Source organism: Trichomycterus rosablanca, chromosome 13 (genome assembly GCF_030014385.1).
Source record: "Trichomycterus rosablanca isolate fTriRos1 chromosome 13, fTriRos1.hap1, whole genome shotgun sequence".
NCBI lineage: Eukaryota > Metazoa > Chordata > Actinopteri > Siluriformes > Trichomycteridae > Trichomycterus > Trichomycterus rosablanca.
In genome coordinates, this window is record NC_086000.1 from 4,385,183 (window position 1) to 4,403,018 (window position 17,836).

General features: G+C 46.0%; 1 protein-coding gene across 1 annotated transcript in view; it reads right to left on the reverse strand.

Moving 5' to 3' along the window:
* ush2a (Usher syndrome 2A (autosomal recessive, mild)) overlaps nucleotides 1–17,836 on the reverse strand; it is a 226,484-nt gene that overhangs the window by 166,283 nt on the left and 42,365 nt on the right. The window contains exons 13-20 of the mRNA XM_063007063.1: nucleotides 16,386–17,039; nucleotides 13,198–13,381; nucleotides 11,216–11,379; nucleotides 10,368–10,526; nucleotides 9,135–9,632; nucleotides 6,093–6,335; nucleotides 5,108–5,277; nucleotides 4,207–4,351 (exon numbers count right to left, since the gene is read on the reverse strand). Of these exons, the coding sequence (XP_062863133.1) occupies nucleotides 4,207–4,351; nucleotides 5,108–5,277; nucleotides 6,093–6,335; nucleotides 9,135–9,632; nucleotides 10,368–10,526; nucleotides 11,216–11,379; nucleotides 13,198–13,381; nucleotides 16,386–17,039 (2,217 nt within the window). The remainder of the gene's footprint in view (nucleotides 1–4,206; nucleotides 4,352–5,107; nucleotides 5,278–6,092; nucleotides 6,336–9,134; nucleotides 9,633–10,367; nucleotides 10,527–11,215; nucleotides 11,380–13,197; nucleotides 13,382–16,385; nucleotides 17,040–17,836) is intronic.

Sequence of the window (17,836 nt, forward strand, 5' to 3'; positions counted from 1 at the left end):
AAGTAAGGTGTCCAAATACTTCCACACAGTAGAACAAGTAGCTTAAAATCCAGAGCTCCATTTTCCTGATTCACATTTTACTACTCATGGTGAACAGACAGGTGACTTCAAAGACCTACGTTTACCCCTCACCCCCCTCACAAGGAGGCCACATGAAAAACTCCACACGAGGGTTCAGATCCATAACAAACACGACGGAAGACAAACGTGTTGCACCTGCGAGCTAAAAATGGCCCGAGCAGACGCAACAAACCGTGTTCGGACCATAACAGTTCTGCCACCTACGCTTCGAACGGCGGGAAAAAAAAGGCCCGGCTCCGTGCGGTCGGAAGAAAGCAGCTGCTGACTGCTCCGTCTGAACAGATGGTAATTCGCTCTAATGGCGCATCCATATAATAACGATGGGCACTGTGTATACAGACAGTCATAAAAACCCAGTAAGGATCTCATAAATTACAATCATCAGCATCAAAGTCCTGGCAGCACCGCTGATTGGCTTTGGGACCGAGCTAAACAGGGGGAACGGTCCCAAGTCGGTCAGACATGTGTTTGCTTATGGATCGGAGGTGTGCCTGTGCAAGCTGAGATGACCATGAGAAGAAGACATTGCCAATATTGTAGCAGAAATGTAATCGGACCATTTTTCAATGTAATTAATAAACTACAGGATTAATGATCATCTCAGTTTTAAACTATAAGGCTTAAAGTATGTAGAATTCAGGGGTTTAATCCTCACCCTTTACTAACAGGTGTATGCAAAATATAGTGCATGTAACTTGGTGCCAACCATTTGGCTTAGACTTGTTTGGGTTAGACTTTTTTGACTTCCAATTATAGTGACACTTTAATCCAAAGCGCTGTACAATTATAACCGAATGCAGTTCAAGCAATTGAAAGTTGAGGGCGTTGCTCGGGGGCCCAACAGTAGCAACTTGGCAATAATGGGCCTTGAACTGACAATCTTATGATTTCTAGTCCAGTACCACTGCCCTAATATATAGTGCTTACTATATATACCCCCCCATCTTTGAGCAAGGCCCTTACACAACTGCCCTTACACAAAAGTGACTTACAGTACTGTGACAGTATACAGTCTAAGCAATCGAGAGTTAAGGGCCTCGCTCAAGGGCCAGACAGTGACAACCTGTCTCGTGCCCCCCATGATACCCCAGAGAGTCTGAATCAAATTCAGGTCCGTGCAAAAGGAAAAGCAGGAAAAACCACCCCTGTCCCCGTCCCAAAAAAATGGATATAAAGGGGTGCTCAGGTGGCACAGTGTTCTGATAGTCCAGCACACCACTACTGAGAGCTTGGGGTGTTAATGACCTGGTCAAACACCAAACAGGCACAAATGGTTGGGTCTGGAAAAGAGACACTGTTGCACAAGTGTGACCCCTGCTGTCTGGGAGGAGGTGGATGCTCGTCAGCACACTGGTCATATGTAGCTGCCTAACAGTGGTGCCACGAGTCTGACGGATTCACGCCCATCACTACCTACTGTATCAATTACACGGCCCTAAAGGCTGCGTGATTTGTGCCTCTGTTATTAAACCCCGCTAATTCCTCCTACTTACATATTCCGTATAAATCTCAATGAGTGTTGCGTGATTCATGGTGTGTGCGGCGAGCTCGCCGGCACATTTTTCTCCTCGTAATTAACAGTAAATTGTTTTTACTGCCGAGCGATGAATCCGGCTGCGGATGCGGCCGGCGTGGAACTCCGGCGGGGGGCTTGAGGGAGTCATTAAGTCATCATATGTGGTGAGATGTGGATGGTTAATAAGGACGAGGAGAGGGTGAATAAAGAACTTTAACAAAGCCCTCGGTAAATGTGTGTGCTGAACGTCCGTGTGGCTCGGTGCTACACAGCGTTGGTGGGATGAACACAGTAAAAGCATGATTCAAAACCAATGGTGTTATTTTACTTGTTTTTATGACCAATGATAACACTATACGGCTGAAAGTTTATGGACATCTGACCATGAGCTTGTTGGAAATCCCATTCCAAAACTGAGCGCATTAATATAGACAGACACTCAACGAGCATTTGTGGTCAGACACTGACTTCCAATTAGTGACGCTAACTGAGAGTTGAAGGCCTTGCTCAGGGGCCCAAGAGTGGCAACTTGGTTATAATGAGTCTTGAACCAGCAACCTTATGATTACTAATCCAGTATCTTAACCGCTGAGCTACCACTGCCCTAATATATAGTATATATACCCCTCATCTTTGGAATTGGGGGACTAAAGGAGAACAATGACTTGTTAACTCGGATACTGACATTGGACAAAAAGGCCTGGCTCAAAATCAACGTTCCAATGCATCCCAAAGGTATTCAATGGGGTTGAGGTGTGTCCTTTGTTTGCAGATACAGTGTAAAAAATACAGTGCTCAGGTAGTCAAACAAGCATTTGTGATTGCTCCAGCGATGGGGTTAAGGTCAGGGCCCCGCTCAGGCGACTGGAGCTCCATTTAAAGTTTAAACCGAACCTGCAAACCGTGCTTTGTACATAAAGGCTCACATACAAGCTGAAAGAAGGGCCTTCCTTAAACTGTTGCCATACATTTGAAAGCATATAGATTTACGTATATAATGTAATTGACCAAACGGTTTGTAAAGTGACCTTGGGTATAAGAAAGGTCCTATAAAAATTAAGAATCGATAATTATAATTGGTGCCCAAGTAAGATTGGTAATCTAGTGTTGGTATTACTATATGATTTTAATGACTGTGTACTGAAATTATAATTAATATAACATAATGATCAATACTTAAATGATCAGTGATCTTTATAAGTACCCGGATAAAAATCCATGATCACAGTAGTGAGTGAAGCATCGCCCCTTATCTAATTCTTGAATCATTCTAAATGATTCCTTAATTTGATTCGTTTAAGTGTCAATTCATACAGGTAACAGGACGCTAATGGCCCACGGGTCGTAGCTCGGACATTCCTGACCTATTCGAAATAGTAGTGAGTGTGACCAATATTACACTGACATTCAAATGCCAACAAACGACTCCTCATGAACGCTGCGGAGATCACATGACCAAAAAATAGTGCACCGTAACCCAACAGTAAGAATATTTAATTAAACTTTCATTCTGACTCGACAGACTTTAAGTTCAGGTTTGGAATCCCTTGCCTGCACCAACTTTTGTGCCAGTGTGGATAATGTGTATGCCGCAAAGGTCGCCAGTGAATAGGGGAATTAGATATGTCTACATTGAAAAACAAGAAATGGGGGGCTGGGGTGCACCAAAACCCTGGGCTTAAAGAATTGTAGTAAAATTGTTCTACTCGTCCTTTCTGTTAAATAGATGTAAAGAAATTCAAATTCACATTTACATGAAGGGATGTAAACAAACAAGCTGCTCTCACAGTTGATGGGACATGTTTAGACAAACATTCACACAACCAGAGACTATTTTTCCCCTCAAGATAACCTGACAGAAAAAAAAAAAAAATAAAATAAAAATACTGTTTATATTCCTAGGAGATAAGCGCTCACACACTTAACAGCTAGCGGGCCACGTTGTATTCGTCAGATTTGCCGACAGGTTTACACACCTCTCGGTCCGACACCGGGATGGACGCACAGTTAAAGGTGATTTGCTGGCCATGTGTCCCTTCGTAGCTAACGACTGGCCTTTAAACAAAGTGACTGTGAGCGATGATGGACGCTTTCCATTAAAGTCCCTTCATTAATATTAAAATGAAAATTAACATATATCGCACACCTCGCTCAGCCAGAGATAGAATGTACGTCCTGGTTTCTACTCTGATACATGCACACACACACACACACACACACCCACACACACACAAAATATAGGGCCAAAAATATGCAGACACCTGAACGTGAGCTTCTATTTTGAAACCATGGGCAGTAATATTTACATAACTACCTACACTTATCACTGAATACAGTTAAACTAATTGGGGGTTAAGGGATGATGGGACTTGAACCAGCAACCTTACGATTACTAGTCTGGTACTGTAACGACTGAGCTACCACTGCCCTAATAAATAGTCTACTATACAGTATATTGATAAATATAGACTTAAGTTGGGCACTAACGTTAAACAAGAAGGCCTGGCTCACAATCGTCGTTCCAATGCATCCTAAAATCAATCAATGTGGTTGAGGTGTAAAATTGTACATTTACTTTTAGGCTTATGGGTCATGAATTGGTCACTGACCTGAAGGCAGTGTGCGTCCTGAAGCGGGAAGGCTGACCGCACAGCCCCGTGCGTTACACACAGACAGGGTGAAGCTGTACTCCTCGTAGCTCTTCAGACCAGACACGGTGTAGCTCCGCTCTTCCGGTGAGGCCTTGTAAAACAGCTGGAGGTCATCCACAAACACAAACACACAAATCACACATTTGATTCGAATACACAAAATGAAATGATTACCGCTTTTGACTTTCCACCAATGGGTGTGGCTAAAACACTTGACAATTATTAAGGATGTCTGTATACCTTTAAAGGAACATGACCTGACATTTGTACAAAGAAGAAGAAAAAGTATCTGTAAGGTAATAATGAAAAACATCTTAATTAAAATCTAAGATACTAAAATCCAATTAGCAAGGATCTTGTCAAGAAGCTAAGCTCATCGCATCTTTCAGAACACGTATCTAGTGAAGTTAGGTGATCGTGATACGGACGGTAGCCAGTGAACGGATATTTTCCCTGCTTCAGTCAGGCACGGTCGACTACGGTAGCACCAATTGCTGAGATCAGCATGAGTAATAATTGTCGACAGGCTCTGTACTGTATTAAAATGGTCATTTAACCACAGTAGACCAAATAGTATGAAGGCCTCAGAGAAGTAAGAGGTGGGTATAGAAGAAGTATCCCTGAGAAACTCAGAGTGCATTAGAGGTCCCCACAAATTGGCGGATTTATGAAGCAAGAGGTCAAGGTGGGCGTGAAGGGTATCAACTTAAGTGTCCCCCACAAATTGGCGGATTTATGAAGCAAGAGGTCAAGGTGGGCGTGAAGGGTATCAACTTAAGTGTCTAAAATCATGAGGCACAAACAAACATGCCGTTGAACTAATTCCATTTGTGAGAAACAATGATGTTTTCTATAGTACCTGTGTGACTATAGGAGGGGCGTATGGGTTGGAGGTCTGCTCCTGGTGAAGGCTGACTCTGTATTCCGTCACCGCCCCCCTGATGTCCTGCTCCCTCGGGGTTGCCCAGCTTAACAGAAGTGAGGATGAGGATATCGGAGACACCTGAGGAGGGCTCATGTATTCTGGCACTGTAAAGGGAAGCACAGTAACACTGCCATGTTCAAAAAGTCATCACACGAAGCTAGACAAATCGTCAAGACTTTAAAATGCACAAAAACAAACCTCAAAGTAGGGCAAATTTTTTACTACCTCATCTTGACTACAAAAAAGCTTAAAAATGAGTTTGTGAAGCAACTCTTAGCATGTCTCCTTAAACTGGGCCACCAGAAGCACAATCATACTGGACTGGCCCGCAATAGATCATAGAAAAAAAGTGGTACAACAGTGGACTGCGTTAATTCCGATGGGTTTGGCCTCTTCCAACAGGACAATGCGCCACCACACATCTAGAGATGCAAAATTATGGTTAGAGTTTGGGGTTTTGTCATGCCACTCCCATAAAAGTCACCAGATCTCAACATTATGATTTAAATCCTACACCTTGGAATACAACAGAATTGTGGGCCGTTCTGCAAGTATGATATTTATTGTGGAGTCCATGACCTGTCGTATTTCTGCAGTCCTACATTCCCGTGTAGGGGGGGGGGGTTTACCAAGGATTACAGGGGTGTACCAGTTTCTCTGGCACTTTAGTGCTTGCAGGGCTTCCTAACATGGAAGCAACAGAAAGACTTGTGGGTTCTGGGTGTATCCTAAACCCAGCACACTGTGGATTATAACCCTGAGTAGGGTGTTTTACCACCTTGAACTCAGTGGAACCTTGAGAAAAGGTGCATCATGAATGTAAATTGACTTCCTTGAGATCTGAGACCTGTGTTTATGAGAAGATACACCAACCATTGATGCTAAAGACCTGCTGTTGAAGTGTCAGTGCATGTCTAACCTCCCTCTGCGGTCCGGCTGACGGTCCAGTCTGACGCGGCGCTGCCGGCCATGTTGACGGCGAGCACTCTGAAGCGGTACTGAGTGAAGGGCTGCAGATCAGACACCATGGCGCCGCTCTTGGCCGAGCCCGCCGACCGCCTCGGGTTCGGCCAACCGCTGCTGAGGAAAACCCTGCGCTCCGGGCCAGGATTGGTCCCGTTTCCCAGTTCTTGCATGAAGAGCTCGTACCTGAATATGATACCTGGGAGGAAGAAGACATTTTTTAGATCATACTGCTTTTGATGTATGATGTGGTTGTAAGTTTGTTTGTTTATTAGGATTTTAACGTCATGTTTTACACTTTTGGTTACATTCAGGACAGGAAACGGTAGTTTATCTTCACACAAGGTTCATCAGTTCAGAAGGTTATATTGAACTCAGTCATGGACAATTTAATATTGCCAATTTACCTCACTTGCATGTTTTTGGACTGTGGGAGGAGACCGGAGCTCCGGGAGGAAACACACACAGACATGGGGAGAACATGCAAACTCCACACAGAAAGGACCCAGACCGCCCCACCTGGGGATCGAACCCAGGACCTTCTTGCTGTGAGGCGACAGTGCTACCCACTAAGCCAGTGTAAGAACTCCAGTAGCCTTCACAGACCTGTGACATCAACCCCATTGAATTGCAAATTAGGATTTCGTATGTGCCTGACCTTTGGTTTTGGCTGTGTCCTAAACACAGCACACTATGGATTGAAACCCTAACTAGGGTGTTTTACCTTGCTTTATTAATGTATTAATGTAAATTGCCTTCCTTGAGATCCGAGACCTGATTCTAAGAGAAGATACGCCATCCATTGATGCTGAAGACCTGCTGTTAAAGCCTGACCTTGCAAATACTATTTTAACTAAATGGGGACGAATTTCCACAGAATCGAGCACACACGGTCCAAAATATTGTGGAAATACTTTCCCAAAGAGCGAGGGTCCAACACGCTCAAGATCAGGCGTCCACATACTCCATAAAGTCCATAATACTGAGACGCAATTACGTCTGAAGCCCAAAATTATAATAAACTGGGAGAAAAAAGGCCGGGGAAAATGAAGTGTGATAGCCGCAATTAAACAGGGAGCCGAATTGAGGGAGAATTCTCTGAGGCTACTTTATAATGGCCAATGTTAATGAGTTAATTTGTGATGAAGCGTGATAACTGGCATTACAAGTCATTGATATACAGGAAGCTATTTTGCAGCTCTTTCGATAGCGCCAGAGCACAAGGCGTAATTGTATGCGGCAATCAAGCAGCCCTTAAGTGTGCGGCCCAGGCCCACCGGTTTATACGCCGGGACGAGGCGCCGGCTGAGTCTTAATCAAGCCTCTCGGTTGAAGATTAAAGTTCCTCAGGAATTAATTTGCAGTCTGCCAGAGATCAAATAGCATTTCTGTAATGGCGTTTCTCATTACTGTAATGACGGGACTGAAGAACTCGTGGATCCTTCACTACTGTGTGCTAATGCATAGTGTTGGCTGAGGTGTAAAGCCGTTTGGGCTCTTCTTTGTTCCATCACTTTGACCACACACCAGGAATGTCCGTTGCAGCGCCGGTAAGGTGATGCCTCATTCAGCCTTTCTCCCTCAGACACAGCCAGTCGTGTCTGTAAAATGCCAAACAGGCAGGTGGTACCACTGAGACCTGGTTGAACCCTGGTTTCAGCAATAGTGGCCTGCTACAGTCACAACACCACTACAGTCACAACCCCATATAACACTGCATCGTGGTGCTGGACAAAGCCAAAAGTACTGTAGACAAGGGGGAAGGGCAGGACACTATCGCTGAAACCAGGGTTCAACCAGGTCTCAATGGTACCGCCTGCCTGTTTGACATTTTACAGACACGACTGGCTGTGTCTGAGGGAGAAAAGGCTGAATGACCTCATTGGCACTGCAACGGACATTCCTGGAGTCTGGTCAAAGTGAAGGAACAAAGAAGAGCCCGACAGGCTTTACACCTCAGCCTGAGGCGAAGGTTGACATTCATGATCTGTGGGAATTTGTACCCACTCACTCAAAAGAGCATTTCTGAGGTCAGACAACTACTAAGGTAATGCCAACTTCTAAGGTTAACTCCATACGCTTCCTATCTGAGATACACCGATGAGCCTCTGGTACCAGAAGCTTTCCAGCAGGTCCTTCACCTTCTGTATGTTGCGAGGTGAACATTTGTGGTACTTCAATGCATCTTGGTACCATCTCCCTAGGATTCACTGGACCAGCTGAGCTTCACTGCCCAGTTCTGATGCCTGCATGCCCATTGTAGGTGCCTTTAACGGTGGAAAGATGTTCGAATGGGCACTTTGACTGGCCTTTAACTACGCAACACCATACCCCATCAATTTGAGCAGAGTTTAGAGTCTTTAATCATCAAAGTAGGGGGTTGATTTGCTTTCTCTGCTTAGAATTCTGTTCGGGTGGTGTTCATCCTTTGGCATGAATAGAGGAGTGTTTGACCCAAGTTCTTGATCCACACAGAGGTAGGTATGGGTGAGTTTGGTGTGTTCTTTATCTGTTTTTATGGTAGGTTGGATCTCATAGAGTTTGTTAGTGGTGGTACACGCTTCCTATTCATTGCCAGACTGTTGTGGTGTATGCTTTTATCACTGTTCTGAGATCGGATGGCAGTGTTGGATCTGGCATGTTACGGGATGTTTGAGGCAGAGTAGGTCTTCGGTTGGTCCGTACCAGACATGATGGGCTTCTGTCATCAATGGCATCAATGAGACTCAGGTCACTCAGGTCTACATGATGATCATACCTGCTGTATCCAACATGTACTACAAGTAAACCCACTGACTAATTTTAGGCTGCCAGGTGAACCCAACCCTTGGTATTCAGTATAGGTATTCAGTAGGGTAACATGCCATTTGGGACACAGCCAAGCACTGAACTGATTTCAGCATGTAACAAGACCGGGAGTGTGAAACATGGTGGAGCTCCACCTTACTTTCAAAACATACAACACTAAAAAAGTAAACCTTTATCATCTCTTACTTACCGTTTGGCACGGCCGGCGGCTCCCAGTCCACCTTCATCACGGTAGACGATAGCGGGGTCACCAGTGGTGGTGCCAGCTCTTGTGGAGGAACCTGCGCCGTGAGAACAGTGACGCCGGCACCGCTAGCGCAACCTCCGTTGGTGCAGACCTCCAGACTGAAGTTGTATCGAGTGAAGGGGTGCAGACCGCCCACTGTGACCTCCGTCGCCAAGCCCTGATAATGTAGGCGCTCCTCTCCGCTCGGTTCCTCCACAGAGCTCAGAGTGTAGCGCTCCACCGGGCCTGAGGTGTTCAGCGGTTCGGTCCAGTTAAAGGAAGCACTGGTGGGGCTGGAAAGACCCACGAGGTTAAGCTGGAGCGCGGTGGGGTCTGGGACCGAGGAAAGAGTGCGCAGAGCGATGGTGGGGCTGCTGGTGTTGCCGTGGACGTTGCTGGTGATGAGCTTGTAGGTGTAGGAGGTGTAGGGAGACAGAGAGGCGTCTGTGAAATGCATCACTCCTAGGGAAGGGAGGGAACGTGGAGTCAGGTTCAACTTAAATACATCCTTTGTCCAAAATTAATGTATATTTTTGAGTTCCTTTATGGTTTTATTGGGGGTTCAAAAATATTAGGGATGTAACGATGCACCACGACAGTTAAAAATCAATTCACGTGTGTAGCAATTCAAATAGGTGTACATGTATAATGAATCGATATTCACTTTAAACAGCCGAGGGCGCTGGCGCTATTCACCTCGCCTGGTTGACGTCACTACAGGGTTGCCACGTTCGGAATTTTCCAGCCAGATTTATTTATGTGAGGATACGTTCTCTTTTTGTATTATTCATTTATTTATTTAATGTGGGATTTATTTCATTTAGGTTTTTTTTAACACAAAAAGGGAAATGTGCAGCATTGTTTTGCATAGTTTGTACCTACCTCAGAAATAAAAGGACATAAATTATTCAGATAAATAAAAAATTATCTTAAATACAGTATTTTATTTTATTCTATTATTTTAAAGAGAAATAATAAAAGGAAACTTTGTCCTATTTTGCCTTCAATTTAATTTTGTTAAAAAAGTCTGAAAAAAATCGTATCGTGAACCCAGTATCGTGAATCGCATCGTATCGTGGGTAGAGTGTATCGTTACATCCCTAAAAAATACACAGAAAAACAATTGGTGGTCTAGAAAGTTAAGGAATGACATTAAGGAAGGGGGGGGGGGGGGGGCTTGGGGGGTGTGTGACTGACCGAATGGTTGTCGGCTGTATCCGGTGTAGACGGGCTCCGAATCCCGGAGGAGCGTGTACACCAGGGCGTTGCTGTTGGGCGAGTCCGGGGCCTTCCAGCTGAGCTCGACGGCGGTGGCGTTGAGTACGGTGCCCTTTGGAGGGGGCTGCTGCAGGGGATCTGAGTGGAGAGCAGTGAGCAAGATCAAGGTGGAAGAACCAACACTGTGCGGCAGGAGATGCTGAGAGGTTACAGACAAAACAGGGGGGTTGGTGGGGCGGGGCGGGGTGGGTGCTCATCGGGGCAAACATGCGGTGCACTTAAATGCACTTATATTAATAAAACAGATTTGTGGGGGACGTAAAGCATATCGTTTTACCTCTACAGACCATAGATACATTTGGGCTGTGAAATGCATAACAGAAGGTGCCGAGGCTCTTCTGGTGAACGTACATAATATGGCCTAAAGTATGTGGAGTGCAGCTGAGTTAGCTGAACAACCCAGTTTTTGTATTATTGATTTTATATACCTAGAGGGTGCCCACCTGCTTTTGGCCATACAGGTAAATATAAACATATGTTACTTTATTTCCAAATAAATAAATAAAGAAATTAATTATTTAATTTAACCCTTGAATGAGGTTCACTGGTTTGGGATGAGGTTCACTGAAGCGCACAAGGTCACGACCCAGAAAAAAAGAAACACCCTTCGCTTGGTTGTTGAGTGTCAGAAGTTAACCTGAGCTAAAAACACTTCTCCAAAAATCACTGACATTCTCCTGAAACAAAAGGACTCGCGGTGTGAGACGCAGCCAAGGACGGAAAGCGGTACGACCTAAAGTGAAAATGCAAATGCTTTGGGTTGTGACCTTTACTGCAGCCCAGGTGGTTGTCCGGGTCCATGTGGCTCGCTCCTTCCACGCAGGCGTCGCATTTCTCGCCGCTCGCGGAGGCTCTGCACAGGCACTGGCCCGTTTCGGCGAGGCAGGAGCCGTCGAGACTCCCGGCCGGATGGCAGTCGCACCGCTCGCACCTACGGACAGACACGCAAGATGACATTCTAAAATCTGCTAGCCGGCCCGCGTCTCGATCGGTTTCACATTGTCGGCTTTTCTGGAGGGCGTGAATTGGGGTAAAAAGGCGAAAGCGACGGGTCAGGACTTGGTTTCGGAGGCGCTGAATCAGGTCTGGACGTGGAGGATCACACATCGGTCAGAGTGTTCATGTGTGAGAAGACGCTCACGCCCAATAGAGGCATTAACAGAGGAAGGGTTGGACTGTTCTGGGGTGTGACCCCACAGGGACTCGATATGGGTGACATGAGGGTCGCGCAACTGACACTTTCCAGAGCAGCCGAGAAAAGCCGACGACTCTTAATGAGCTGCAAATTTGTCTCGTCATCCGGGGGGATTCCTCAGGGGCCACGCTAGCATTTTCTGACCAGGTTCGACCTTCACTCTTCATGAAGAGACGCAACTTTTGAGCGAGTGATAAGTGTCAGAAAGTTTAAAGATGCTGAGCCCTTCCTGTGCCCCTGTGCACATAGCTATGTCCTTCAAAACATGGTTCGATGAGTCTGGGTTTGGTCTGGAGCCCTGACTTCAACCCTACTGAACATCTTTGGGATGAATTGGAACGTCCTTCTTATCTCAAGCTGATACCTGTCGTTTGGCAATTATCTAATACATTTTGGCACAAAGTGGCAAGCCATGACCAAGTCTTTGGTGGTTCCAAGCAGTATAAAATATACTAGATACTTTCTAAACTTATTTTACCTCTGTGAATGAGCTGCAGGCATTAACTAGAAATTTGCTCATAATTCCATTTCACAAGATGTCCCAACTTTTCCGGAAACAAGGTTGGTACTTTGGACCAAATTGTGTATCTCAATACAGGCTTGATCAACTCTTGAATAAACACTCGGCATGCACAGACTGTTGAGAAACTCCTAACGTGATTGAACGGGTTTAATCCGCGACTGAAATAAACAGGTAAATCACATTCTGTGTTCGCGAGCAGAAACAAATACAGAATACGGCCGGTGCAATAAAACCGCTTCCCTCCAAGGTTAAACGATTAGCCAATCGCGGCGCTGTATGTAAAACGGCTCATGTCAGCTGATCTGATGGGAAATATTCCTCAACCTCATTGTGGCCTTTTTAACTCTCCGAGCATTAGATGAAGCGAATTAGAAGGAGCAATATCATAACCGAGATCAGATGCAGCGCGTTATTGATTTCAGGGGAGTCGGGCTAAACTGGTTTGGAATATTTCTACCAGGGAACACTTATTCGAAAATCTTTTACAAATTCTGCTCATGTGATCCGGAGCTTACCAGTAATCTTTATTAATAGTGTATTTTACATCCCCACTGGCAAACGAGTGCAAACCAGGCAGACCGGACGCATCCAGATAGATTCCTTCAAATCCGAGCATTCAGAACTGAGCGATTCCATACAAACTATTGAATCAGGTGAATAACCTGGAGTGAGTCGATTCTTCAAATACAAGCATTCAGAACTAAGCAATTCCGAACAAATAATTGAATTGAGTGTCTGTGGGAATTTCTGCCCATTTACTGAATAGGCCTTGCTTAAAAAAATATTTCAGTTGATTCTGAAGGGCTGAGGTAAGGGCGCTAAGAAGGCCATTAAATAAACTCCACACCAGTGTCTTTATGGACCACGCTTTGCGGCCTTCATTAAACTTAAACTGTGTTGTTACGAAACCTAAGACCAATAATAAGTAGTGTCCAGATACTTTTGACCCCAATGTGTTGAATGAGGCTGGACAGATCCCTGTACATATACAGAAACATTTGACAGAAAAACAGGTGTTGTGTAAAACTTACCTGCCAGTAACTGGATTGAAACCAAAATACTGATCCAGACACCGGTCACACCTGCGACCGGTCAGCGACGAGCTAGCGCACTTGCATTGGCCTGTGTCTGGGGCACACGCTTGCTTCAGCGCTCCCGCCGGGTGGCAGTCGCAGGCCTCGCACTGACCACTGCTGGTGTCGGAATGGAAGAAGCCTGCGGTAAGAAGAAACGCCTTCGTTAATTAAGACGCTTCAATTAAGCTCTCGGTTCAAGTACAGACGTGAACAGTGGGAGTCGATTCTTTACATTAAAGCATTTAGAACTGAACAAACTATTGAATCGGGTGAGTCGGGGGAGTGAGTCGATTTTTCAAATCCAAGCATTCAGAACTGAGCGATTCAAACAAACTACTAAAACGGGCGAATCAGGAGGAGTGAGTCGATTCTTCAAATCAAAGCATTTAGAACTGAGCAAATTATTGAATTGGGTGAATCAGTGGGAGTGAGTCGATTCTTCAAATCTAAGCTTTCCACACTGAGCGATTCCAAACAAACTACTGAATCAGGTGAGTCAGTCAATTCTTCAAATTAAAGTATTCAGAACTAAGCAAATTATTGAATTGGGTGAGTCAGTGGGAGTGAATTGATTCTTCAAATCCAAGCGTTCAGAACTGATTCATTCCAAACAAACTATTGAATCGGGCGAGTCAGTGAAAGTGAGTCGATTCTTCAAATTCAAATGTACGGAACTGAGTCATTCCAAACAAACTATTGAATCGGGTGAGTTAGTGAAAATGAGTCAATTCTTCAAATCCAAGCATTCAGACTGAGTGATTCAGTGAATCAGTGGGAGTGAGTCGATTCATCAAATCTAAGCTTTCCACACCGAGAGATTCCAAACAAACTATTGAATCAGGTGAGTCAGTGGAAGTGAGTCGATTCTTCAAATTGAGGCATTTAGAACTGAGCAATTCCAAACTACTGAATCGGTTGAGTCAAAGAAAGTGAGTCGATTCTTCAGATTCAAGCATTCAAAACTGAGCAATTCCAAACAAACTATTGAATCAGGTGAGTCATTTTCATTTGAGTCATCCCTGCCTCTGCATTATCACTGTGGAAAACCAAGAAGTAGTTGACAAAGGAGGGTCGGAAAATGGCCAGATGAAGTCAAAGATTCATAGAGTTCTAAAAAAAAGCTATGGTACATCTATAGTGCATGGTCAAAAGTATGTGGACACTTACTTGCATCTTCTTATACAGAGCATTTAGAACTTCTGTCTGATCACGTACCCTTGTGCGACAAGGAGCTAAAGCTGAGCCTGAGTAAAGACTTGGGATCTTAGTGGAATCACTCAGACTTGGAGGACCAGTGGGTCTGAGATGTTTGAATCATGGCTTGATTCTCCCCCTGGGGTAAAATACGAGGGATGTATAGAGCCACACGACGTCGGGCCCGGGGAGGGGTGAGGGAACAAACAGAGTCATCAGCTCTGGCAGATGGATCTACATCTCTTTCTCCGTGCTTTCAATTTTCTCCTGCCAGCACCACTCTGGGTGCACATGCTTTATGTGCCGGGCGGAGAGCCGGGTACGCCTGGCGCTATTTCATCAGGTGGTGTGGGTGAGCGACTGTACGGGGCGACTGTACATCCTTGTCTGGTTACTGCGGAGAGCTTGTTTCAGGTCTCTGCTTCTTACAGTTACAGTGAGGTGGGGAAAATATTCAACCCCTATAGCTTTTGACGATGATTAAGCAATTAAGTCAGGAAATATTTAGACCCCTTGACTTTGCACACTTGGTCCTGATGGCAGGTCCTCTTAAACTGCCAGCTTCAGGTCTCTCCACAGCTGTTCAAGTGGGTTTGGTCTAGGCTATGGACATTCAAAGACTTAGCCCAAAGCTACTTCAGTGTTGTTTTGGCTGTATGCTTCGGGTCAGTGTCATGTCGAAAGGCCACGACACAAAGTTGACAAAAATGAACGAGTGTGAATACACTGTAAATGTTAATAATGAAGCGGGGGGGGCACACCAGAGCTGACATCTCTGGGGATGACGGGATCAGGGTGCGACACCTCACTGTCCCTGCTGGACTGAGAATAGCCCACCAACCAAATATATCCAGCCCACAGCGCCCCATAGGCAGCGTCCTGTGACCACTGATGAAGGTCTAGAAGATGACCGACTCAAACAGCAGCAATAGATGAGTGATCGTCTCTGACTTTACATCTACAAGGTGGACCAACTAGGTAGGATTGTCTAATAGAGTGGACAGTGAGTGGACACGGTATTAAAAAACTCCAGCAGCGCTGTTGTGTCTGATCCACTCATACCAGCACAACACACCCTAACACACCACCACCATGTCAGTGTCACTGCAGTGCTGAGAATGATCCACCACCTAAATAATACCTGCTCTGTGGTGGTCCTGTGGGGGTCCTGACCATTGAAGAACAGCATGAAAGGGGGCTAAAAAGGTATGTAGAGAAACAGATGGACTACAGTCAGTAATTGTAGAACTACAAAGTGCTTTTATATGGCCTGAAATTTACAACAAGAGCTTTGAGACCGAAACAATGGCGCCAGCTGCTACAGCTGGTAGAGTTAAAGAGGTGCTGGCACTGTCCCTCGGCTCCGGTAGGATTTTCATCCGACCGTGCCGTGGATGGTGTCCAAAAGAGGTACTTCTCAATTTCGATGGCAGAAGCGGCTTTGGAATGCTACTGGCGGAACAGGCCGGGTGAGGAACGTATTCTTCATTGACGGGCAGAGTGAATGCCGCTCCCCGGGGGAGCATGAGGAGGAAATATGGCTAAACAGTTACACGGAGCCAAGAATGGAATGCGGGGACGAGGAACACAACGGCTAAGAAGAGAGAACGGACACGATCGACGACCCAGAATCCGTAAACTGGTGTTGCACATTATGGGCAAAAGTATTTGGACACCTGTTGCAATTATTAAGGGCACAAATTCCCACATACTCCCACAAATCTAGTAGAAAGCCTGCGTAAAAGAATGGAGGATGTTGTTGAGCCTAGCGGTTAAGGTACTGGACTAGTAATCAGAAGGTTGCTGGTTTAAATCCCACCACAATTGGGCCCTTGAGCAAGGCCCTTAATCCTCAATTGCTTAGACAGTATACTGTCAGAGTACTGTAAGTCACTGAATGTAAATGAGCAGCTTTATAATCAAACTCGTAGATTGGTGCCACATCTCACCTGGCTTACAGGTGCTGCAGTCCCGGGCATGATAGCTGGTCAGGCAGGTGCACTGCCCAGTCTCAGGGTCGCACTCTGTCCCAGGAAGGGTTCCCACAGGGTGGCAGTGGCACGGCCGGCACGCGTGGGTCGAGTTAGCCCAGCTCAGGTCGTACATCCTGCCAGAGCAATGGTTACATCGCGGGCCATCGACGCCCACCTTGCACCGGCACTGTCCGGTTTCCTTCTGGCACGATGTTGACCCGCTGATAGTCCCCCTGGTCTCGCACAGGCATGGCTGACACCCTAGCGAGACACCGTCCCTTCCCGGCCAGTACCATCCGTCCAGACAGGAGTCGCACCGAGGGCCTGCTGTGCGCGGCCTGCACGTGCAGCGGCCCGTCACCGGGTGGCACGCCGAGCCCGGGGCGGTTCCTTGAGCGCTGCAGTCGCAGGGAGTGCAGATGATCCCACCCAAATTGGGACCGTAGGTGCCGGGTGGACAGGTATCGCACAGGAGGCCCTGGACGCCGTCTCTGCATTCGCACAGGCCCGTGAGAGGGTTGCAGAACTGGTGGAGGGAGCCGTGGGGGTGGCAGGAACACGGCTCGCAGCCGGACGGGTTGGTGCGGTTGAGGAACTTGTAGCCGTAGTCGCAGCGGTCGCAGGTAGGACCTGGGCACACACAAATGAAGTGTTGATTGAGTGGTTGATTGTAGAGTTTACAAAGTCTAGAATGTCACTTGAAGCAAATCTAACGCAAATAGAGCGGTGAACTAATAAAAGCTAGGAAGTATTACACACACGGAGGACGGAGGGGAGCGGGAAAGCGGCGTCGTTAAGTGAGGCCCTTAGCCAATGATGAATGACCCACCTCGGGCATAACCACTTAATTTCACCAAGAGAAAAATAAATAAATTAAAAGCCCCAAGAAAAGGGGGAGAAAAGAAAGAACGTTAAAAATAAAACACGTGTGGATCCGAATGAGATCAGGTTTTTTTTAAATATGCGAGGCACTTATTTGAATATGCCATACATATTCCTGACAGGTAATCTATTCCTAATGTGAGAGAGCGGAACCTAGGGGGCATGGCGTACTCCGACGGTAAGTGGCGGGAACTCCGTTCCTGCTCCGGGGCGCACTTAATGACAGTAAATTAATTCCAATATTAATGTATCGCTCCCTGCCCACGGTTAAACCTTGTTACGATGTTGTGTTAAGTGCGCAAAGTGACGCGGATAAATATCCCGACAACAACGATGCTGGATAGATGCGATTTGTTACTCCGGTTAACATCTTACACAGGCGGAAAGAAAAACAAATACGCTTAGTGGACACACGACCACCCACCCCGTTAAAACCACCTTCTTGTTTCTACACTTACTGTCCATTTTATCAGCTCCACTTACCATATAGGAGCACTTTATAGTTCTACAATTACTGACTGTAGTCCATCTGTTTCTTTACATGC